The 24,861-nt window shown below is 38.9% G+C and overlaps 1 protein-coding gene across 4 annotated transcripts in view; it reads right to left on the minus strand.

Annotated features, from left to right (window-relative positions):
- Positions 1-280: 280 nt before the first annotated feature.
- The window catches only part of LOC119492957 (spermatid perinuclear RNA-binding protein-like), an 86,506-nt gene continuing 61,925 nt past the window's right edge, over positions 281-24,861 (minus strand). For 2 of the 4 annotated variants that reach the window (XM_037777877.1, XM_037777878.1), the window contains exons 10-18: positions 21,282-21,375; positions 21,034-21,102; positions 12,570-12,778; positions 11,080-11,229; positions 8,089-8,223; positions 5,457-5,597; positions 5,235-5,358; positions 4,632-4,682; positions 310-786 (exon numbers count right to left, since the gene is read on the minus strand). In XM_037777877.1, coding sequence (XP_037633805.1) covers positions 698-786; positions 4,632-4,682; positions 5,235-5,358; positions 5,457-5,597; positions 8,089-8,223; positions 11,080-11,229; positions 12,570-12,778; positions 21,034-21,102; positions 21,282-21,375 — 1,062 coding nt within the window. In that variant the 3' untranslated portion in view covers positions 310-697. Of the gene's footprint in view, positions 787-2,280; positions 4,538-4,631; positions 4,683-5,234; positions 5,359-5,456; positions 5,598-8,088; positions 8,224-11,079; positions 11,230-12,569; positions 12,779-21,033; positions 21,103-21,281; positions 21,376-24,861 lie in introns of those variants that run through there. The other 2 variants (XM_037777880.1, XM_037777879.1) reach the window with 2 other exon arrangements.

Consider the following 24,861-nt stretch of genomic DNA (forward strand, 5'->3'; position numbering starts at 1 on the left):
ATAATAAGTCAATAAAACGTTTCTGATCTTAAAAAATGAAATGGAAAACGAGTACTTAATCTACTTCATGTGATCATGTTTAAATAGGGGATTATATACCATAAACATACCAATACAGTGTTATAGACAATTTGTAAAATGTATTTAACTCTTAATATTTATAGATATCTGAGAGAGCTTCAGTCACTACTGTATTTACATTCAGAGATATATTATAAATACGTTTCTTTTACCCGTCGTTGGGTTTTTACATATTCAAACATATTAACATGTTTATATATATATATATTTAAAACTCACATACATCCATATATACAGATAGTAAATATGTACATACAGTAGGTCACATTGTTGTGCCGGTGCTGATGGTCCGTTTTGAATTTAGCATCTCAAGTCGCTTTGGAAAAGACTCCCGAAGGCAGAAGAAGTATTGCTTAGTGTTTTATTGACATTTTTCTGACGGTCTCGTTCCGCGGCTTCTTCTTCGCCTAAAAAACCCGACCTGGACTCGACAAGAGCGTCGCCCGCGGTTGTTTTCCTCTCCTCCATATTGCTTTCAATATTGCTGCTGTGTCTCGTGTGGAGGGAGGAACCCGTGGGAGCGGCGGCTCAGTAATTGAGAGGCGCTGACAGAGTTTAATAAGGGTGAGGGATTAAACGGAGGGAGGTCGAGTCCGGTCTCGGTACGTCGGCGGGGTCAGAAAAGATCCTGAGGGCCCAGGTGGATGATGATAGGTGTGGCGATGGTCTGCGGCTGGTAATAGGCACTGTCGATGTACAGGCCGCCTACAGACAGGAGACACCAGGTTAACAGAGATAATCATTAGCACTTAATACAGATCCTCTGAAGGGATGAACATGAATGGATTTGTGGAAGTGTTCTATATGATCACTGAAAACTAGTTGCACATTCAGAGCAGATTACATACTTTATCGTGGCTGTTATTGTTATTGTTGTAGCTGTTCTCAGGAGGCCTAAAATAGCTCCCAGGATTCTTAGCGCTCAGGGGAAATCAGTAGATTCAGTGCAGCCTGTCACTTTTATTGACCTCTATCAAGGAGCAGCAGCGACAGCAGCAGCTCTACACAGTTGTTTCTCAATCATAAATCTTTAGCACTGCTGAATTCTGGGTGTTCAGATTTGCAAACAAGTTATAACAAATTGTTAATAATGTGTGAAACAGCTTTAACTTGCAGGATAATTCTGGTTTATTACAACTTGGCTCTTATTTTTGTCGTTCTGACCATCATTTCTATCAACTGACTGTGTTGAATTACAGTGAATAGTATAGAAGCAAAGAGACGAAACTCCTATGTTTTTTTGACAACAGCCGCTGCCACCATTTTGGACTGAACTCGCTTATTATTTTTATAATATTTCATTCTTCAACACAGGCCATTTTGGTAGAATATGACTAGAATAGAAATAATTTTGTTTTACTTTTGTACAAAATGTTCTATATTTATTATATTTTTTATTACCTCATTATTATTACATTTCTAATTAAATTAAAAAAAATCTGTTTCTTTTTTTTTCATGCTTTATTTTTTTCCCTTGTTTTTTTTTATCTGTTATTAATTTCTTTATTCCTTTATTGTTTTTCTAATTTCCAATCAATTTAACTTTTTCACTATAAAATATCTAAACACTAGGAATTATATAAGTTTGAACAATATCAGATGAAAGCAAATGTATATTATGTTAAATGTCAAATGTACATTTTTGTTAACTCATGTACTCCTGCAGATAAAATAAAATAAAAATGTATACATATATATATATATTAATATACATTTGCTTACTGTATATATAGTAGAGTAATAATTTTAATGTATGTTTTTGTTCTCCAGATGCTTTTGGCTAACCGCGTGTTTCTCGACTTCTTTTTAGTGACGTCGTTGCACTTCTAGATCTCATTAATGAACTTGGTGAGTACAACAATATTATTATTATCATTATTATTAGCTTTGAAAATAACATCCAAGTTGTAATAAAACAATTAAAATTCTTTTAAGCGTCCACTTCTCAGTGGACATGTGAGGTAAAAGAAGAGTTAATGTTTACAACTAAGGAAGCTATACAAATACAACTTCATATTCCACAATTTTTAAAAGACAACCACTGGTCCAGTAAAGTAAAATACTATTTTATGTTAGTGTATACTGCTGCAGGCAATATAATTCATTTTCAAAATGAAGTAACTGCAAATCATACCTGGATGTGTGAATAAAACGTGTATGAATCAGGATAAAACCGTTACGAATCACAAGCTACTCGGCTGTTGACAAAAATATTAATTTATTTAAACAGAATATAACCTACAAACAGGTCAAAATAAAATCTCTCTCTGAAAAGAAAAAGTAGTTTCACTCAAAACAAAATGGCTCAACAACAGTAAGTGTAAACTCGGACTGTTAACATCCAAACAAAAGGAAAAAGGTTTCTCAGTGCAACCGACTATTATAAAAACCTCCACAGAAACCTAAAATATCATCAGAAGACAGAGAAATGAAAATACAAAACAGCGTTCACATCTATGAGTGATAGTTAAAGGAATAATTAACCTTTTGACAAAGAAGCTCTTTGATCAGTTACATTTTATAGTCTACATGTTATCAGTTTTATATCTGCATATTTCATGTTGTTTAGTTCCCTACAGTGTCTGTTTCTTTAGTTCCCTACAGTGTCTGTTTCTTTAGTTCCCTACAGCTGATTTGTATTAAGCTCTCTATATTTAGTATCAGTGTGTTTTTTTAAGTTCCCTATAGTGACTGGTTTGAATTCGCTATGGTGGATGTTGAGTTAGTTCCCATATAGAGGCTTTTCGGTTCCCTACATTGTAGTTGTTGGTGTATGGTAGGTGTTGTTTTTTGTACAGTAACTATTTAGTTCTGAAGTTCCCAAAAAATTCCTTACAATGGACATTTTGATGTCGCAGTTGATGTTATTTTAGTTCCCTATAGTGGCTGTTAATTTAGATTGCTATGGTGGATGTTGAGTTAGTTCCCATACAGAGGATGTTTAGTTCCCTGCATTGTAGTTGTTGGTGTATTGTAAGTGTTGTTTTTTTGTTCCCTACAGTAACTATTTAGTTCCATACTGTAGGTATTTAATAGTTGGTGTATGGTTGGTAATTTCTTTAGTTCCCCACAGAAGATGTTTAGCTCCTTACAGTTAATTTATTTAGTTCCCTGGTTTAAAACATTGTATATTTAGTAGTCTGTATGGTAGGTTTCTTTAGTTCCCAACAAAATATTTTAGTTCCTTACGATGGATATTTATTTCCCTACATTGACTACTTTAATGTCGCAGTTGATTTTATTTTAGTTCCCTATAGTGGCTGTTAATTTAGATTGCTATGGCGGATGTTGAGTTAGTTCCCATACAGAGGATGTTTAGTTCCCTACATTGGATATCGAGTAGTTTGGTGATTTCTTTAGTTCCCTACATATGATTTTTTAACTCCTTACAGTATGCATATGTATTTAGTTTAAATTCAGTTTGATACTTAGTAGTTGTTTTAGTTCCCTACAATGAATATTTAGTCAGCCACTGTAGGGAACTTTAAGAAAAATGAACAAAAATCAACTACAGTATCCAATGTAGGAAAGTAAATAATGATCCACTGTACGAACTGTTTCTTTAATTCCAACAGAGGATGTTTGGTTCCTTATAGTGGCCAATTGTGTAATTTTTTTTCTCACTATGGTGAATATTTAGTTAGCTCATCATGATTTAGGGAACTTAACATCATATTGAGAGTTAAAAAAACAGCCACAGTAGGGGAACTGTTTCTTTAATTCATACTTTACTTCTTCCTACATTAGCTGTTTAGTAGTTGGTGTACTTAAGAAGCTGTTTATTCTTTGTTTAGCTCCGTATAGTGACTTTATATTTGTTTGCCTACTTTGCTACGGTGGATTTTGGGTTAGTTCCCTTATAGACAATGTTGATTTCCTTACAGGAGATATTTAGTAGTCTGTGTTGGATGTTTTTCTACAGTGGCTAATTCTTTTTTTTAGGTTCATATAATGACTGTTAGTTTGCTTACTTCGGTGTATAGTTGGTGTTTCCTGTGATGGGTGGTTAATTAGTTCCCTACAGTAGATGTTAAGCTCCCTACAGTGTAAAACATTATCTGTCTTCACACACTGCAGTTCAGGAAATACTGAACTCAGTTTTTTTGTTGCATAATGTTTTGATGATCAAAGAGCTTATTTGTCAAACACACAACTTTCTAATGGCCAGTTTAATCTAGCTGGTTGCTAATGAGGGAACATGCTATACAGCAACGGTACTGACTGGGTAGACTGGTCAAAAGTCCAGTGTGGAGTCCAGTGTTGTTTTTTGACGTCGTTTGTGTCGTGAACATACAGTAAAAGTCAGGGTGTAACTTTACAAGTGAGGTGAGGTGAGGTGAGATGAGGTGAGGTGAGGTGAGGTGAGTGTCCTAATAAGGGTAGAGGTGGGTGAGTGGGTATGTTGTGGGGACTCTGATGACTGGGACAACTACTGAGGGCATTCTGGACGGAAAACCTGAGGAAGAACAAAGAAAAAGAACTCAAATGTTTGGATGTAGTGATGGATAAATCATAACGGATGGATTATTGATCAGCGGCTGTGAGTTTACCGTAGGGAGGGAGGGCGCCTGCAGGGCTGTAACCATAAGGAGCTCCAAAACCTGGGAGGAGAAAGTATGATACGGTGTAATTACTGCACACAACACAAAGAGTATTAATGTAAACAGCTGAATGAGACGATCCATCATGCATCTTTTGTAATCTGAGGCCCTAATTACTTCACCATTCCTGTTTGTTTCCTTCCAGTAGTCGACAGGATATCTCAACAGCATGTTCACAGATATAAAAGGAACTTTTATGGAAAGTTATACCAACAAACAAGATCATTTTTAGGGCTGTCAAAGTTAACGCAAATTCGTTTTCATCTTCTCATGTAACTCAAAAAGCCATAAAACAAAAAGTGTGTTTCTTTAAAAGGAAAGGTATCATGTTTACTCCTGGCCCTGTACAGGCTTTTTAAAAAGTATACCACTGTATAACTTTGAAGATGGACATGACAGTTTTTCCTCGCTAAAATTTAGCGTATGTTTGGAGCGTATGTTTGGATGTTTTAACCTCCTTCATGACAAGCTGGTACGACATAGCTGGTACGACATGGTTGGTACCGAGATTTGAAAATGGCCCTGACAGCTCAGTCATGCAGCTGGACTCACCTGGGGGGATGTATCCATGTGTGGGTTGGGTGCTGATGTAGGGAGCTCTGGGGATGACGGGGACACGTTGAGGTCTGGCAGCGAGGGCCGGGAGGGTCAGCACCGAGGCTACGGGCCGCTTCGGCTGCACACAAACACACACCAGGAACACATGAGGAACACTGAACAGGATGCGATTTAATGTAAAGCTGACTATACAGTAGAAACTCTTCATGTACTCACAGGAGGGTTGGGTCTCTTCTTCTTGTTGCTCGTAGACTTGGAGCCAGAGAACAGGCTGTTCAGGGCTGCGAGTGCTGCGCTGGCTTTGGCTACTTTCTTATTGGGACCCGTTCCCCGAAAAACCTGCTTGTCCACCTCCACCTGTCACAACACACAGAGGAGGAAGTCTTCTGATGAAGTTTGTATACAAAGGTAATCTAATGTTGCCTTTATGTCTTGATATTTGTAAACTGTGACTTTTTTTCATGACGTTTTTCAACACTATGACTTTTTTTCATTAAATTTCGCAACAAACTATACTATGATGTTTTTCGCCATACTAAACTATTACTTTTTTTCATGAAAGTTTTCGACATACTATATTACTTTTTTTTTCGAAATACTATATTATGACTTTTTTCGACATACTATACGATGAACTTTTTTCATGAACATTTTCGACATACCAAAATATGACTTTTTCATTACATTTTACAACATACTTTATTACTTTTTTTCGCCATACTAAATTATGACTTTTTTCGACATACTATACTATGACTTTTTTCATGAAAATATTGACATACTATACTATAATATGACGTTTTTTCGACATACTTGACATTTTTTCGAGATACTATACGATGACTTTTTTTCATGAAAATTCTCGACATACTATACTTGACTTTTTTTCGACATACTATGACTTTTTTTCCATGACGTTTTTCGACATACTATACTACGACTTAAAAAGTCACATTACAGTATGTCATAACAAAGTTATAAAAAAGTCATCAGTGCCAACTTGTCCTCCATTCAGGACCTACAGAATCATGAAGCGGACAGGAAACATCACTGCAGACCCTTCACACCCTGGACACAGCCTGTTGCAAGTTCTCCCCTCTGGTAGGCGCTACAGAGCACTGTACGCCAAAACAACCCGACAACACTTTTTACCCCACAGGCCATCACTCTGATGATGTTTAATTGTTCAAATATACAGTTTTTATGTAACTTGTGTCACTGTATAAACTATATAATATACTGTAACCTACATGTGTACATGCATTTACTGTACATATTCACCTACGTCATGTATAAAAAGCAACCTGTTACATTAGTCATTCAATGTTTTTCCAGCATATTTGCACTCTGCATCATTGCACTACTGTATGACGGTTTACAATTCACAGAAATAGTCTGACTTAGCCTATATGTGACATTGTATGTTGTTGTTCCTTGTTGTACTTTTTATATATACTTTTATATATTTATATATACGATACGATACGATAATACTTTATTGTCGGACAGGTCTGAAATTTGTTTTACATCACAACAGTTCCATTATATATTATATATATATATATATTCTAATTTTCAAATGTATTTATCTTCTTTCACCTACTGGTATGTACATAATAGATTCAGTTTTATGTTTACTCTTGTTTACTTTGTTTTTAGTTGTATTTATTTCTGTGCATGTACAATGAGAGCAACAAATAAAGCTGATTCTGATTGTGTAATGTAAAGTCAGTATAGTATGTCGAAGATTTTCATGAAAAAAAGTCTTATTATATTATGTCGAAAAAAGTCATAGCATAGTATATCGAATAATTTCATGTAAAAAAAAAGTCACGCTATAGTATGTAAAAAAAAGTCATAGTATAGTATGTCGAAAGTTTTCATAAAAAAAAGTCATAGTGTAGCATGCCGAATAATTTTATGAAAAAAAAGTCATAGTATAGTATGTCGAAAATGTTCATGATAAAAGTCATGCTATAGCATATAGAAAAAGTCATAGTATAGTTTGTCGAAAGATTTCATTAAAAAAGTCATAGTATAGGATGTGGAAGATTTTCATAAAAAAAATTAATGTATAGTATGTCGAAAATTTGGATGAAAAAAAAATTCATAGTATAGTATGTCAAACATTTTCATGAAAAAAAGTCATAGTATAATGTCAAAAAAAAGTTATGGTATAGCAAGTCGAAAATATTCATGAATAAAAGTCACGCTATAGTAGGTCGAAAATATCCATGAAAAAAAAGTCATAATATAGTATGTCTAAAATTTTCATGAAAAAAAGTCATAATATAATATGTCGAACATTTTCATGAAAAAAAAAGTCATGCTATAGTATCTCGAAAAAAGTCTTAGTTTACTATGTTGTAAAATTTCATTAAACAAAGTCATAGTATAATATGAAAAAAAAGTCATACAAAAATGTCATAGTATATAACATGTTGAAAATTTCATGGAAAAAAGACATAGTTTAGTATCTTGTAAAATTATAGTATAGTATGTGGACAAACGTGAGAAAGACATTCATCATAAGAAATAATCCTCAGGAAACGAGACTGGTGTCGAATAATGTCATGACATTTAGACTGGAGACGAAAAATATGATATTTATACAAACTACATGTAAAAACTGTAAACTCCTTCAGAGTGATTCAGATTGATTTCACAGGATTAAACCGGTTTGATGTCCAGCTGTCTTTCGGGGCTGTTTTAAAATGTGTGAAGATGTTTTGATATGCAGGAAGCACCGCACATCAAACACGTTCCCTCCCTCATCAATTCCTAATAAGAGCCTCTGAAAAGAAGACAGGAAATCTATGAAGCTGTGTGTGAGTGTGTGTGTTTGTACCTCTATGATGAAGCGTTTGTCGTAGCTGCTGCCGCTCTCTGATATCAGCTCGTATTTGAGGCCGCGGCGTTTCTCGTTCAGCTCCATCACCGGGTTTTTACCTCCCGCCGTCAGGATCGGACCTGGAGCTCTGGACTACAGACGGACGGAGAGAGAAGACACAGTCAGGACTCACATTTCTTATATATTTAGTGCTCAAGACGAGATTACCTATGAGCTCCGTCACATCAGGTATCCCTCCTACATGTTGGAAGAAGACTACCTGACATTATCTGACTGATACTCAAACATTAATATCAAACATTTTACATCTAGAACAAATGTGAACCAAAACAACAGATTTAAAAAGGCTCAAACTAATTTAACTTTTAACAATTCTGATCAAGATCCTTTAGCCACAATTTGTCTTTTAACATAACATGAATACTTTTATAAGGACCTCTTAAATGTGGTTATTAAAGAATGAATTGTGACTTGTACTGAGCAGGACATTTACAGTGAAAGAATAAACTTGTTGTCAGTGATCTCTGGTGGAAAACCAATATGATGTGTGAAAAAGAAATGGTTTGTAAATGATCTCAAACGAATCTTTGACATGTTTGTATTTCTTGTTACCTGTAGGCCGACATGTTGAACGACACAAATATATCTGTGATAAGATAATAATATTGATCGTGAGGATGATCAGTCAGGCTCTAATAAACCATGAGCGTTCATCCGTTCAGAAGCTTCTTTGTTTTTTATGTTTTATTCTTTTAATGTTGTAATGTCAACATGTTTGTTTTTTTCCTCCTCGTTAACGACTGTAACGTCTGACCTCTTCAGGCCTCTAAAACGAGTCCAATAAAATCATCTGGAAATGGAAAATCATTCTTTGGTTGAACTTCTCACATGAGCACATTTCATAGAAATGCAACCTGCCATGAGGAGTTACAGGTAGACGGGGTCTTGTTTTTAAGGGATCACAAGCAAAACAGGCTGGGAACATACAGTATGATAGAAAGCATTACATGATGGGATAGTTTTAGACCGTTAAAACAATACAATCCTTCATCATGTTTCTGGTCTGCAGAACTTCTGCAGTGAAACATCTGATCATGTTACAACAGCTGATCTGTTAATGAGCTGATTCATCTCTTTAAAATATTTTATTTGTATGAAAAATGTCCGAAACAAAAGATCTGAAAAATGTCGGACAAAAAAGTCTGAAAAAAAAGATCGGAAAAATGTCCGAAAAAAAAAAAATGTGAAAAATGTCCGAAAAAAGAAAAATGTGAAAAATGTCCGAAAAAAAAGTCTGAAAAAAAAAGATCTGAAAATTGTCAGAAGCAAAAAATGTGAAAAATGTCCGAAAAAAACATTCTGAAAAAAAAATCTGAAAAATGTCGGACAAAAAAGTCTGGAAAAAAAAGATCTGAAAAAAAAAGTCTGAAAAATGTCCGAAAAAAAGATCTGAAAAATGTCGGACAAAAAAGTCTGGAAAAAAAAGATCTGAAAAACATCGGACAAAAAAGTCTGAAAAAAAGATCTGAAAAAAAAGTCTGAAAAATGTCCCAAACAAAAGATGTGAAAAATGTCGGACAAAAAAGTCTGAAACAAAAGATGTGAAGAATGTCCGAAAAAAACATTCTGAAAAAAAAGATCGGAAAAATGTCCGAAAAAAAAAAAATGTGAAAAATGTCCGAAAAAAAAAAAATGTGAAAAATGTCCGAAAAAAACATTCTGAAAAAAAAATCTGAAAAATGTCGGACAAAAAAGTCTGGAAAAAAAAGATCTGAAAAAAAAAGTCTGAAAAATGTCTGAAACAAAAGATGTGAAAAATGTCCGAAAAAAAGATCTGAAAAATGTCGGACAAAAAAGTCTGGAAAAAAAAGATCTGAAAAACATCGGACAAAAAAGTCTGAAAAAAAGATCTGAAAAAAAAGTCTGAAAAATGTCCCAAACAAAAGATGTGAAAAATGTCGGACAAAAAAGTCTGAAACAAAAGATGTGAAGAATGTCCGAAAAAAACATTCTGAAAAAAAAGATCTGAAAAATGGCGGACAAAAAAGTCTGAAAAAAAAGATCTGAAAAAAATGTCCAGTCATATTAGGCCTTTTTTCGTAGTTTGTATTTATCCTATTATTCCTATTCTATTGATGTGTTTTATTCATTTTTACGTTATGATTTACTGCATGTGACAAAGATGGTGGCATGTGCACATAATGTTTATTCTGTTCATTACTTTGCACTTTACTGCTTTTTGCACTTCTAGTTGGATGCTAAACTTCACTCCATGCAATGACAATAAAGTTTAATGAGTGATTACAGTTTGTGTCCGTATTGTGTTTGTTCAGCACTCTATGAACCGGTTTTTGAAGTGCTACGAAAATACAGATTATTATCAATTATTATTTTTTATTATTATTTTTTTTAAATTTATTTATGATTATTTTTTATCATTAATATTCTTTTATTTTTTTAACCAAACATACCAAGATGAGTAAGATTAGCTTGGTCGGTAAGAGTTGTAATACATTTTTAAATGCCAAAAGCTTTGAGTATTCAGTGTTTCCTGCTGAAATGTATTTATTTATAATTGATTCTCCAGCTGGGAAAGCTTCAGAAAGACGACACATATTACATTTTACATTACACTCATCGGGCAGACTTCAAATTCATGTATTCAGCTTCTGTGAGAACAAGAGCTGGATGAATATTTTAGGGTCTTCCCCCCAAAACAAACAGAAACACTGCAAAACAGACGCAGGTGACTTCAGTTGAGAGTTTACAGATGTTTTTTTGGCAGGTTGACGCTTCAACTGAAGAATCTTTAATGAACCTCACCGATGTGTTTACTGACGTACCGTTGTAATAAGTGAGGAACCTTCATCACATCACGGGCTGGTGAGACTGTCCGTCTGTGCACCGGTCTAATCCTCATGTGTACTTGTTAATAATGTGTGTGTGTGTGTGTGTGTGTGTGTGTGTGTGTGTGTGTGAGCTCCCCACCTCCTGTGCGTCTGTGGAGGAGGTGATGGAGGTGGAGCTGGAGCTGGTGGACATCCGGTCGTTCTTGCCTTCGCCATCTGACTTCTCGTCGGCGCTCAGCGAGTCCACTTCTCCGTCGCCGCCGAGCACGAACCCCAGAGCCTGCAGCGCCTGAGCAGGAGACCACAACACACACACACACACACACACACACACACACACGCACACACGCACACACACAGCAGTTCATTATTCTCTCTATACTGCATTCAGGATGACCGTCATCTCATTAGAAAAGTAACGGGTACAAGTTCTCTAATGTCCCGACACGATCACATCCAGCATCTATGACTGAGCTGCCCTTGAGCAAGGCACTCAACCACCTGACAGCTGCTGCAGTGAGGCTGCAAAGTGGCCGCCAACAACAACAACAACACAAACAGCGGCTGTACTGGTGCAGCTCTGACGTGTGAAAGTGTAACTGAGTGAATTAAATGTGTGTGAACAACACAGAGTGTGATCAGTCAAAGTTAACACGTTCGTCACTAAAAGAACATTCTCTGTTCGCTCATCCAGTTTCTTTGTGGAAGTTAATGTTCGTGATAAACATCCGAGACTCTCTGAGCGCAGAGTGACAAACTACAGTAAAAGACGGAGAGAGGAAGAGCTGCTGTAGTGGGTTTTACTTCCTTTACTTACAGCAGTTATTACACGTCTGAGGTAAGAAACCTCACGTAAATGACTTTGATGGTCGGTTAGTTAGGCTACACAGAAAGAGAGCTTTTATGAAAAAATAAAAATAAAAATACACAACTTGAGATTGTATTTTTGCTTGTATATAATAGAATTAAAGATATACTGTATAAGCATAAAATACATATATTAGGGCTGTCAATTGATTAAAAATATTTAATCTCTATTAATTGCATTACTGTTCATAGTTAATCATGATTAATTGCAAAATAATCGCATTTTTGATCTGTTCAAAATGTACCTTAAAAGGAGATTTGTCAAGTATTTAATTAATTTCATGCTGTTTTATGCAAATGTATGTATATATGTATTATTGGATATCAATTAACAACACAAAACAATGACAGATATTGTCCAGAAACCCTCACAGGTACTGCATTTAGCATAAAACAATATGCTCCAATCATAACATGGCAAACTGCAGCCCAACAGGCAACAACAGCTGTCAGTGTGTCAGTGTGCTGACTTGACTATGACTTGACCCCAAACTGCATGTGATCATCATAAAGTGGGCATGTCTGTAAAGGGGAGACTCGTGGGTACCCATAGAACCCATTTACATTCACTGATCTGGAGGTCAGAGGTCAAGGGACCCCTTTGAAAATGGACATGACGGTTTTTCCTTGCTAAAATGTAGCGTAAGTTTGGAGCGTTATTTAACCTCCTTCATGACGAGCTAGTAGGACATCGTTGGTACCGAGATCTAAAAGATTATTTCTTAAAGATTCATGTAAGAGTTTAACCTCAGCTGAACCTACCTTGAGGGCCACCTGGAGCTTGGCGGTCCTCTTGGAGTTCCCGGTGGCCTGGTAGGTGGTTCCCTGGATCTCCACGGACATGGTGAAGACGGGAGCGTGCACCGGGCCGGACTGAGACAGCAGGCGGTACTGGAGGCCCGGGTGGATCTGATTCAGACGCATCAGAGCGTTCATCGGGTGGTTCGGATCCGTCATCCTCCAGTCCAGGACTAAAGGAGGAAAGACGCACATGTCAGCCGGGCGATATTAAACATTTTAAAAGACCACTAAACATGAATTAAAATGAGCTAACACACAACAGCAGGACCATGAAGGCATCATAATACATAACAACATCATAAAAACACAATCTAAGGTGCATGCAGGTTTGAGGAAAACCTTTGCCAGCTCATGTTGTCTCAAGATTTTTCAGACTGTGCAAAACCTTTTATAACCTCTACATCCAAATTAATCTTCAGAGATCACATACATGTTACATTACATTTAATTAAAAACTCAACAACTGCATGCGAGAATTGGAAGAACAAGATCATTCAAGAGTAGTTCAAGTTCAGTTTCAACCCAAACAAACTCCTCGGTGATATTCAAGAGAGGTTTAAATTCATAGTCAAACAGCAGGTTGATTTATGTTATTAGAACAATACTTAGGTCTTGAAATGCAGGAAGCAGCTTTCAGTCGCATTTATGTTCTTAAAGGACGAGGTTGGTGTGTTTTTAAGTTTTAGCTGCTTAACTACAAATGAATCAACAATTGTACATAGTTAAATGTTTTACCTTTGTTGTCCTTGTTTATAATGGTATGTCTATTTCTGTTTAAGCAGTGCATTGAGGGCAACAAAAAAACAAGTCAAATTCTTTGTATGTGTACACATTACAATAATACTACACACTGACACACTGACAGCTGTTGTTGCCTGTTGGGCTGCAGTTTGCCATGTTGTGATTGGAGCATATTGTTTTATGCTAAATGCAGTACCTGTGAGGGTTTCTGGACAATATCTGTCATTGTTTTGTGTTAATTGATTTAAAATAATAAATATATACATACATTTGCATAAAGCAGCATATTTGTCCACTCCCATGTTGATAAGAGTATCAAATACTTTACAAATCTCCCTTTAAGGTACATTTTGAACAGATTAAAAATGTGTGATTAATTTGTGATTAATCAGGATTAACTAGGGACAAAATAATTTTCATATTAAAGAAATAAAAGGAAACCACAAGATGTCATTTAGCTGCTATGACATTGGTAGTAAAAGGCTAAAACATGCAAAACCTCTGATGCAGAAACACAGGTATTAATGTAGCGTCTGCTGATGAACCTCAGACACTGAAGACAATATTGACACTTTAAACCTAAAAATACACGCTGAGCTCTTGTGCACGGACTCCATCAGTGGTCAATCTCCATCAATAAAATCAGCGTAATAAGTAATACAACAGAGGAAGTCTCTGAGCCCCCTCTCTGTTAATATCGGGCTGATGAGATGACTCTGATGCCTAGTGTTACACCGAGCCTCTTCACACCTCCACACTGACGAGAGGTGAGGAGAGCTCTCCGCCTCCCCAGAGCTCCCGAGCTGGAATATCTCAAATGAAACCGCGACACTCGGTGACATCTATTACAACAAAAGTGCTGACTGTCTCCGTGAGAAATGTTTTTATTCCCTCCGCTGTGAGTCCAACTTTGTCAGCTGAGCTTTCAGAAGGTTTGTTTAACTTTGTTCAGTCTGTAAATACTTTAGAATAACAGACAGAGGAACTGAATACAAATCAGACCTGACAGTCAGAACCTTCAACAGAAATAACACTCATATACTTCACTGGATGACTTGTGCTGATGTCCGGTTAGAAGTTAATGTGCATCAAACTTTACCTCTGAAGTTTGCACTGCTTTTAAAATACCATGTTTTTTTTATTTATCCTCCTCCAGGTCTTTGACTGACCAGTCTGATCATCTAAGAGGAGCTTGACAGAGTGGAGGCTCCAACCAGCAACAACAAGTCTCTGACAAAATGCTGCTGCAGCAGAAATCCTGTGATAACGTCAGTAAACTGCAAACAGCACTTTAATATTTATCAACCTTTTTTACACCGAAAGAAACTCAAGGGAAGAAGGTAAAACACTATATGGCCAGGAGACCTGTGCACAAAGTCAGTAGTCAGTAGAGTGATTTTGTTTCTTTGGAAGGGATGCATTTAATGTAAATTACAATAAAAAGAGAAAATCGCACAAGTAAAAAAAAAAAAAAAAAGGTCAGAGGTCAAGGGACCCCTTTGAAAATGGACATGACAGTTTTTCCTCGCCAAAATTTAGTGTAAGTTTGGAGTGTTATTTAACCTCCTTCACGTCCAAGCTAGTATGACATGGTTGGTACCGATAGATTCTTTAGGTATTCTAGTTTCATATGATACCAGTATCTTCACTCTAGCTTTAAAACTGAGCCACTACAACCCAAAAATCTCAAGTTGCGTTAAAGAAATTAATGGCGTTAAAATGAATTTGCGTTAATGCATTATTTTCACTTTAACTTTGACAGCACTAACATAAAATAATCAGCTGTAATCACTGAATATATGGCAGAAGAATGGTCTTATTTCATTAAATATTGCACAAACTGAGAGCCAACGATGTTTTACATCTTCAAAACAAAGCAGCTTCTGACATTATGAACACTAAGCGTAAAGCTTTTATAGTTTGATATCCTTACAACACAATATTTCAGCAGATAAATAGTGTGTAAATGTGAACTTCTGATGGCAGTTAAACATTATGTTTTTGGGCGTTTGAGTCCAAGAGGAGACCAACAAGCTAACAAGCAAATTCTGTATCATTTATCGTCACTCTGAATATTAGTATAATATAAATAAATCTTACATTGAGATATTATAGCGCATAGATTTCAAGTTTTTAGTTTAAAGTCTGTCACAGTGTGTGAGAACGTACGAACTACCGAATATTAGTCCTTTCCAGATGTCAGCGTCTGTATAACAGGTGTCACTGAGAGAGTACTTGTCCTCTCTCTCGTCTCTCGTCTCTTGTCCTGCAGTCAGTCAGAGAGAGTAATAATCACTGAGGGTCTGACAGCCACTAAAGACTAGAGGAGTGTTCAGGATGAATATGGATGGAGACGCTGGATGTGAAGGTGCTGATGGACAGGAGCTGGGAGGAAGAGAGGAGGAGGTGTTAATGCACTGAGTGTGTGTGTGTGTGTGTGTGTGTGTGTGTGTGTGTGTGTGTGTGTGCGTGCGTGCGTGTGTGCGTGCGTGTGTGTGTGTGTGTGTGCGGTGGGAGGTGGCAGCAGTCTGCAGTATTAATCCTTCTCTATCTCGGCCTCCCGTCACCTCCTCTGAACTGGAAGCAGATAAGAGTTACTGAAGACGCTCGTCCCACAGAGACGAGATTTAATTACTGTGACACAGTAGAGACAGGACGGAGGGATGGAGGGAGCGAGAGAGAGAGAGAGGGGAGGGAGAGGGAGGTAGAGAGAGGGAGGGATATATATATATATATATATATAGAGAGAGAGAGAGAGAGAGAGAGAGAGAGAGAGAGAGAGAGAGAGAGAGAGAGTGAGAGAGAGAGAGGGGGAGGGATATATATATATATAGAGAGAGAGAGAGAGAGAGAGAAAGAGAAAGAATGAGAGAGAGAGAAAGAAAGAGAGGGAGGGAGGGAGAGAGAGGGAGGGATATATATATATATAGAGAGAGAGAGAGAGAGAGAGAGAGAGAGAGAGAAAGAGAGAGAGAGAATGAGAGAGAGAGAAAGAAAGAGAGAGAGAGAGAGAGAGAGGGAGAAAGGGAAAGAGAGAGAGAGGAAGGGGGAGAGAGGAAGGGAGAGAGATATATAAATATATATATATATATATATAGAGAGAGTGAGATAGAGTGTGAGGGAGGGAGGGAGGGAGAGAGAGGGAGAAAGAGAGAGAGAAGGAAAGAGGGAGAGAGGGAAAGAGAGAGAGAGAAAGAGGGAGAGAGTGAAGGAGACAGAGAGAGGGAGACGTTAAACTGTTGTTTTCAGTCTGGATTAGTAAATCTGGACGGTAAATTCTTCATATTTGTGTCATATATTATATTACATGTCAGTAGACGGTGTTTTTATACGAGTTGATCTCTTAACTGGAACAGTTAACCTGCTCCGGAGCAGGTTAACTGTTCAGCATCTGTTACCATGGTGATCTACCGCGGTAAGAAGTGAACCACAGTCGTAGGACTGAAAACCCTGAGGTGACCTCGCTAATCCTGAATCCTGCTTCGTAGTCCAGACCTCAGGTCAGCTCAGTGCACACATACTGTACAGAACATCACATGGATGGAGTCAGGGTTACACCCGTTTTAAACTAACGTGTCAATCACAGCGACAGCAAATGGCCAAAGATCCGTCATCCCACGGCTACGGTCATAATCCCATTATGAGGTGGTTAACCAGCTCTGTTATCTATCCAGCTGCAGCGATACAGACATGTGCCTGAACAGATCAGAGGGAATGTAAAATGTGTAACTAGGCGATGCAAAATACTGCGAGGGAACTGAAAAGTAGTTCTGCTAAAACATCCCTCCGTGAGGTGTTACACAACAGAAACAAATCATCTCACAACAATACCAATACAAGCTCCTGCAGACACCCAGATGTTCTGCACATCTGCATCATGACAACACTCATTCAGACTCGTTTTACAAACATAGCTGTGACAGCAAAGCCTCCTCCAGTCACATCAGATGAGAGAAATCATGTCTACATATTCCTCTGATTCCTCTGTCCAGTAGTGATGAGTGTAATCTTATATTCGCTCTCTCTTATTCCGTGGCAGCAGAAGTGGCAAATAAACACGGAAATCTTCCAAGCTCTGGATGAAATTAAACTTTAATGTGAGTTTGGCCGATTATTTCTGAACTACAGCGCTGCGACTGGTGACAGTGACACTTCCTCTAAGTGTCTCTATAGCGCAGCCAGTGACTTCCAAGATTCTGTTCATCATCAGCTGAGGATGAGTGAACTTTATGGGCACTCAGCGAGCAACGTTTTGCTGATTTGTAGGAAAAGAAAAGATGTCGATGTGTTCAGGATAGAAGTATAGAAGTTTTCTAGACATCTAAGTGACGAAGAATCAATGTCTCAACATCAATAACTACGTCAGCGTGCAGCAGGACCTGCCAACTGACATATAGTCATTCTGCTGCGTTAAATGTTAGCGTCTAAAGGAGTATCTGACACAATCTACGCTTTAATGCAACCTGCGATTTTTAGGTTGTAGCGGCTCAGTTTTAAAGCTAGAGTGAAGATAGTGTTATCATAGGAAACTAGAAAACCTAAAGAATCCATCGGTACCAACCATGTCATACTAGCTTGTAGTGAAGGAGGTTAAATAATGCTCCAAACTTATGCTCAAATTTTGGGGAGGAAAAACTGGGATGGCCATTTTCAAAGGGGTCCCTTGACCTCTGACTTCCAGATCAGTGAATGTAAATGGGTTCTATGGGTACCCACGAGTCTCCACTTTACAGACATGCCCACTTTATGATAATCACATGCAGTTTGGGGCAAGTCATAGTCAAGTCAGCACACTGACACACTGACAGCTGTTGTTGCCTGTTGGGCTGCAGTTTGACATGTTATGATTTGAGCATATTGTTTAATGCTAAATGCAGTACCTGTGAGGGTTTCTGGACAATATCTGTCATTGTTTTGTGTTTTTAATTGATTTACAATAATAAATATATACATACATTTACATAAAGCAGCATATTTGTCCACTCCCATGTTGATAAGAGGATTAAATACTTGACAAATCTCCCTTTAAGGTACATTTTGAACAGATAAAAAATGAGTTTTTCTGACATCCCGTCATCTAATTTTGGCAAATTAGCACCATTAAATCAATGCCGAATTAGCCGTTAGCAGTTCCTGTTTACATTGTAACTCTGAATGTACAGACAAGTATCACTGGATGACTTTATTACTGAAGAAAACGTAAAAACCTGATTATTCTCAAGCAAGTTCTGGAGTTAGTTCGCAAGGAGTGTCTTTTTTTCTATGATTTCTACGCAGATTTATGGACGTTTATTCACGATGGACATCTGAGGTAGCGATGTCCTCAGAGAGTGTCGGACACACTGAATTTAAAAATGTGTGTATCATGTGTGTGTGGTCAAATCCGACTGAGTTAAACAGGCTACACAAACTACAATAACTAACTTCCTGTTGGTTTTTAGAACACCAGCATGCATCGGACTCTTTAGTGCATATTGTTTATAGCTTTTTAATGTCACCTCTCTAACTCTATTAATTTATTATTTTAATTCAGTAATTATAGCCATATTATTAGCCGGTCTCTGCGCTGCTGTAACATGTGGATTCCCCCCCAGGGATCAATAAAGTCTTATCTTATCTTATCTTATCTTATGTCAGTACCTTCTCTCCTCTAACATATATCTGTAGATAGTGACAAGAATCAGAATCTGGCCTGACAGCACACTGAGCTGAATAAACCTCTCTGTTATGTCCTGATGAAGACCTGGACGGGTTGATGGACAGTTTGACATTAAGACACTGACACACAGAGACCTTTCTAACCTGAACACCGGAGCAGACTGACTCCCCCTCACCCCCCTCTTTTCCTTTACTCACTCGCAGCTATTTGGAAATCTGATAACCTCACACAATTTTCTGCTTCGAGGAAACATTTCACTTAAAAGCCGCCGCCGCCAACAGCTCCTTGAAGAATTTAAACGGCTTTTCTAACCTGTTTGGTGCAGCTGGGTGATACGGTGAGTGACGCCACTTTGAGATACAGTGAGCCGGGGACAATTCAACGCACTAAACTGGATTCCTAATATGATCTGGTGGAGATATCAAGACATGAGTGCTGAATTTCAAACGCTGGCCTACAAAGGGACCACATCCAGACACGGTCGGGGTATTTTCTCTCCTCTCTGATGCAAAGAGATTCAAGTGAATACAGCAGCTTTAACCTGAGAGGCCGTCCTCATCCTCAAACAGAGAGCGCCCTGATTTCTAAGAAACGCCTCAGCCTCGCCGCACGCTGCTTTCGGCTCCGCTGACTCGCTTTTCCACCTCTTACACAAAGCCTGTCAGAAAGCACCTTGTTTACAGTCATCTGTAGTTCACAGCTGTCCAGCAGAGACACACTGAACACCAGAGCTTTTTGTCTTTGTCAGAGTCTTCGATCGATATCCACTTATCTGCTGTTAAGAGAGGAACGCTTAGTTTCCTCCTGTCGGCCTCCACGTGATGTTTCTAATATACCAAAGACCCGACACCCAATACTGTGCTGCTTACATGTAATATTCTGCTGAAAATGCACAGTTTTCAGTCTTATCATCATCATAAAAAGCATTTAGAGCACTGGGGGACGGCAGTTTGGGGCTGTCGGTAAGAGTCTGTCAGTTTTTGCGGTGTGTCCCGCACCGTCAGCTTTAGTCTGCCTGTGTCGGAGATTTTGCGGCCGAATCAGCATGTTGAATCGGTGGCGGAGCTCGTCAGTGAGAGAAATCACTCTGATTGGCTGTTCAGCTTAAACAAATCAGTGCACGAGAAGAGAAACAGACGTGAGGAAAGCAAGAAAATGAGTAAAGTCAAGAGGACAAACACAGAAGGCTCTTCTCATTCTTCATCTTCATCTCATCTGATCATTCCAGATGTTTTCACAGCGACATGAACATCTGGAATGAAGCTAAGTGGTGAGTGTGAGTGGTGTGAAAATGGTCGGCAGACGCCGCTTTGTTTCATGTACAGCTTGTATATCCGCCGTCCTCGGTCATTCTGTTTCCCTTTTTGAATGATGAACACAGACTACCGCCGTCTGCTGGTGTGGAGAGTTATTTCCTCTCACGCAGACGCAGAACGTACGTGCTAACTGGCCGTCGGCTGTCGTCTTTGCGGTGTGTTTGAGTGCAACTTGTCGGCCAAAACAAAGGAGACGTGAGGCGACGCAACTGGTGGGTTTCATCGCCGTTGGTTCTTTGATGTCGGCTTGGTGTGCCGAGTCCTAAACTTTGAGTTTTGAGTCCTAAACAAGTCATAATGCACTCGTCACCAAATGTAATGCCACTTGCTTCTCTGGTTTTCTGGACAATATCTGTCATTGTTTTGTGTTATTAATTGATTTCCAATAATAAATATATACATACATTTGCATGAAGCAGCGTATTTGAATATTAAATACTAGACAAAATCTCTCTTTAAGGTAAATTTTGAACAGATAAAAACATGTGTGATTAAATAATTGAATGGATTGACAGCCCTAATCCAGATAGATTCAACATATTTGAATCATGTGTGACGCTACAGCTCTAAACACAGCGTTTAATACGAGGCTCCTATCGGCCAGTCTGCCTCTATCTCTTTGTATTCTTCACTAGTCCGCTGTAAAGAACACAATCATCCGAGCAAACTGAGATTCTTTGAAACAAGCGAGTCGATAGCTCAAAGTCACCTTTCATCCTTTTGATGAAGTCTCTGTCATCTGACCCGACGTCCTCCCGAAGCCTCTTCTGACAGCCGCCTGCAAACAAACACACTGATCATCACCTGGAAACATCAGAACGTCACCTAAACACATCATTATGGTTTCAACAGAAGAGGATACGAGCTGCTTTACAGCGAGGAATCCAAATACAGACACACATGGATACACACAGAAAATAGAAATGATACACAAACACATGAATGGAAAACACACACCTTCTAACAGCCTCGGTGAGGGCTTGCTGGTGGGGAGAGGATCCATATTCAAGACCTTGTAAAGCTGTCCAAAGGCTAGGAGGCGTAACGCATGCTGAAACACACACACACACACAGAGCAGACAGAATAAGGACACATCACTGTATTGGTAAAGCAACAGAAGCCTGCACTCAGAGGAGAGCAGGCAGCGAGTTATCATTTATTCTCCGATCAATGCGGTTTAATTATCGGGGAAACTTGTGAGCGAGCGGCCTGACGTTTGTGTAAACCGACTAATTCTGTTGGGAGAAACTTCATGCATTATAGAGGGGAGGAATAAACACTCAGTGGGCACAAACGGAGCAGGAAAAGAAAGAAAAATATTCCCAGAGAGCAACACAAAGAGCAGAAAGTATGAATGTGAGAATGTCTTCATATTTTCCACCCGGGGGCAGACTTTGTAGTTCTGTGCTGAGCAGTAACAGCAGCGGTGGTGGTGGTGGTGGTGGTAGTGTTGGTGTGGGTGTAAGCGGCGAAGAGTGTTCCCACGCTCATTAGGCGGTTAATTAGGCTGCCAGTTCGTCAAGCCGGCGAGGCACTGAGGGGCTGCTTATCCGAGGTCAGAGTCCGGGCTTCTGCGGCCACTCAGCTATTTATAGTGCTGATGTGAGGGCTCGGGGCTTCACCGGGGTGGCCGAGGACTCTCTTTAAATAACCCTCCTTCAATCAGTGTGATGGTGAAGGGGGGTGGAGGGGGTGGGCGCCGCTCGTCCGCTTTCCCTGAAAGAAACGCTGACTTTGGTGCAGTGGGCGGCGTGGAAGTGCTCCCCGGTGGGATGTTTCAAGGTCTCACGAGTCGCACGGCTGAGGAGGCCCAGCGAGTGATTACGCTCGGTTAAAGTAAGAGTCTGCGGCTGCTTTAATAGCAGGAAAACAGGAAGGGAAGTTTTATAATGCTCAGCGGGGAGGGGGGGATGTAAAGACAACGTCCATAAAGCAGCAGCTCAAATTACAGACTTACTGCAAGTTATGTAAAAAGACTAAAGTCAGAACACATCTGTGGCTTCACATGAACTCACCTACAGAGAGAAACTCTGCTCCTGAACTATACTTAGAGTATGCATTCACAACTTGAATTTCTGTTTTCACTAGGGCTGTTAATCCATTCAAATATTTAGTTTTGATTAATCGCACATTTTTTATCTGTTCTAAATGTACCTTAAAGGGAGATTTGTCAAGTATTTAATACTCTTATTAACATGGGAGTGGACAAATATGCTGCTTTATGTAAATGTATGTATATAATTATTATTGGAAATCAATTAACAACACAAAACAATGACAGATATTGATCCAGAAACCCTCACAGGTACTGCATTTAGCATAAAACAATATGCTCCAATCATAACATGGCAAACTGCAGCCCAACAGGCAACAACAGCTGTCAGTGTGTCAGTGTGCTGACTTGACTATGACTTGCCCCAAACTGCATGTGATTATCATAAAGTGGGCATGTCTGTAAAGGGGAGACTCGTGGGTACCCATAGAACCCATTTACATTCACATATATGGAGGTCAGAGGTCAAGGGACCCCTTTGAAAATGGACAAGACAATTTTTCCTCGCCAAAATTTAGAGGAAGTTTGGAGCGTTATTTAACCTCCTCCGTGTCTAAGCTAGTATGACATGGTTGGTACCGATGGATTCATTAGGTTTTCTAGTTTCATATGAGCCCGCTAAAACCTCTGAAAGATCAATTGCGTTAAAGAAATTAGTGGTGTTAAAAATAATTTGAAAAACATTATTATGATGGTAACTTTGACATTGTTCTCAGTCCACAGTGATTCCCGCTCACGATGAAGCTGATGTAGTGTTTATAATGTTTGTTTTGTGAAATTAATAATTTAGTTTAGAGCTTGTTTGGTTTGTTTGGACTCTTTGTCACAAATGTCTGAGTCAGAGGTGTAGACTCAAGTCACAAATGATTTGATGACTTTAGACTCGACTTGGACTTTAACACCAATGACTTGTGACTTCACCTTTTGTTTGGAGCGTTATTTAACCTCCCCGACAAGCTAGTATGACATGGTTGGTACCAATGGATTCATTAGGCTTTCTAGTTTCATATGATACCAGTATCTTCACTCTCTTTAAAACTGTGCCGCTACAACCTAAAAATCACAAGTTGCGTTAAAGAAATTAGTGGCGTTAAAAACTAATTTGCATTAAAGCGTTATTATCGTTTTAACTTTGACAGCCTTAGTTTTCACAAATCTGTGTTTATTAAAGACTGAGCAGCTCTAGTTTAAATGTTTTTTTCATCCCAGACTTGATTCAAAATATTTTATTTGTGAGTGACTTCATCACCTTTGGGAGGGACCCGAGAAAACCTGGACAACTGTGGCCTGGAAGCCAGAGACGATGGCCGGTTAATGGAAGCTTTTAATGTCCACGTCCCCGGAGCAGAGATGGGAAACACTCCTATCTTCCTGAACAGCTACTTTCACAGTGCCCTGGAGCAAGGCATTAAACCTCCAGTAAATCAAAAACAAAAGTGTCTCGTCAAACTAGCAGAGCTACAGCAGCGGGAGCCACTATCTCTCTGAAACAGGTGAAATACTGCTGGTTGGTTGTTTGAATCCTTTTGACTAATCGTTGAGAGGAGGCTTTACCTCAGACCTTGGAGCTGTTTCTGCTAAATCCAGCCTGAGGTTCACTTTCTAGGGGAATATATTGCTCATAGATATTTCAAGATACCAATACTGTTTTTGGAACCAGGAAAGAAAATATTCTTCAGGCAGAGCACGGGGAGAAGTTTTTCTGTGAAACTGTGAAAGAAGCTTTTGTTTAGACGGATGTGTTGTTTAGAATGCCAACCGGTGTTGACCTAACAGGTAACCATCCTTCATCTTTCTAGCACAAAAAGACAAACAGTTGATGGTTCAGGCTTCTCAAAGTTGAGAACTTGTTGCATTTTCTTGCCGTACGGTCAGTTTAGTAAAAAGAATCTCTCTGGGTTTTGTAGGCCTGTTCCATACTCATGTGCTGGCTTGGTTTGACTCTGTGCATCAGCTCAGTAGGGTGTGGATCTGCATCTCCATTACAACAAGGCTGCCCGCTTGAAGGTGTGTCTTTAACTGAAGACGCTCTTGTCTCGAGTCGATGATGTTTAAAGCAGCTGGCTGGCTGGCTAAAAGAAGTTGTTTATCCATCCATCCATCCATCTACCTACCTACCTACCTACCTACTTACAATACTTACCTACCTACCTTCCTACCTACCTTACTTCCTTCCTACCTACCTTCCTACCTACTTACCTACCAACCAACCTACTCACCTACCTACTTACAATACTTACCTACCTACCTTCCTACCTACCTTACTTCCTTCCTACCTACCTTCCTACCTACTTACCTACCAACCAACCTACTCACCTACCTACTTACGTACCTTCCTACCTACTTACCAACCAACCTACTCACCTACCTACCTACCTACCTACCTACCTACCTACCTACCTACCTACCTACCTACCTACCTACCTACCCATCTACCTACCTACCTACCTACCTACCTACCTACCTACCTACCTACCTACCTA

The sequence above is a fragment of the Sebastes umbrosus genome, chromosome 8, assembly GCF_015220745.1.
Source record: "Sebastes umbrosus isolate fSebUmb1 chromosome 8, fSebUmb1.pri, whole genome shotgun sequence".
NCBI classification, from domain to species: domain Eukaryota; kingdom Metazoa; phylum Chordata; class Actinopteri; order Perciformes; family Sebastidae; genus Sebastes; species Sebastes umbrosus.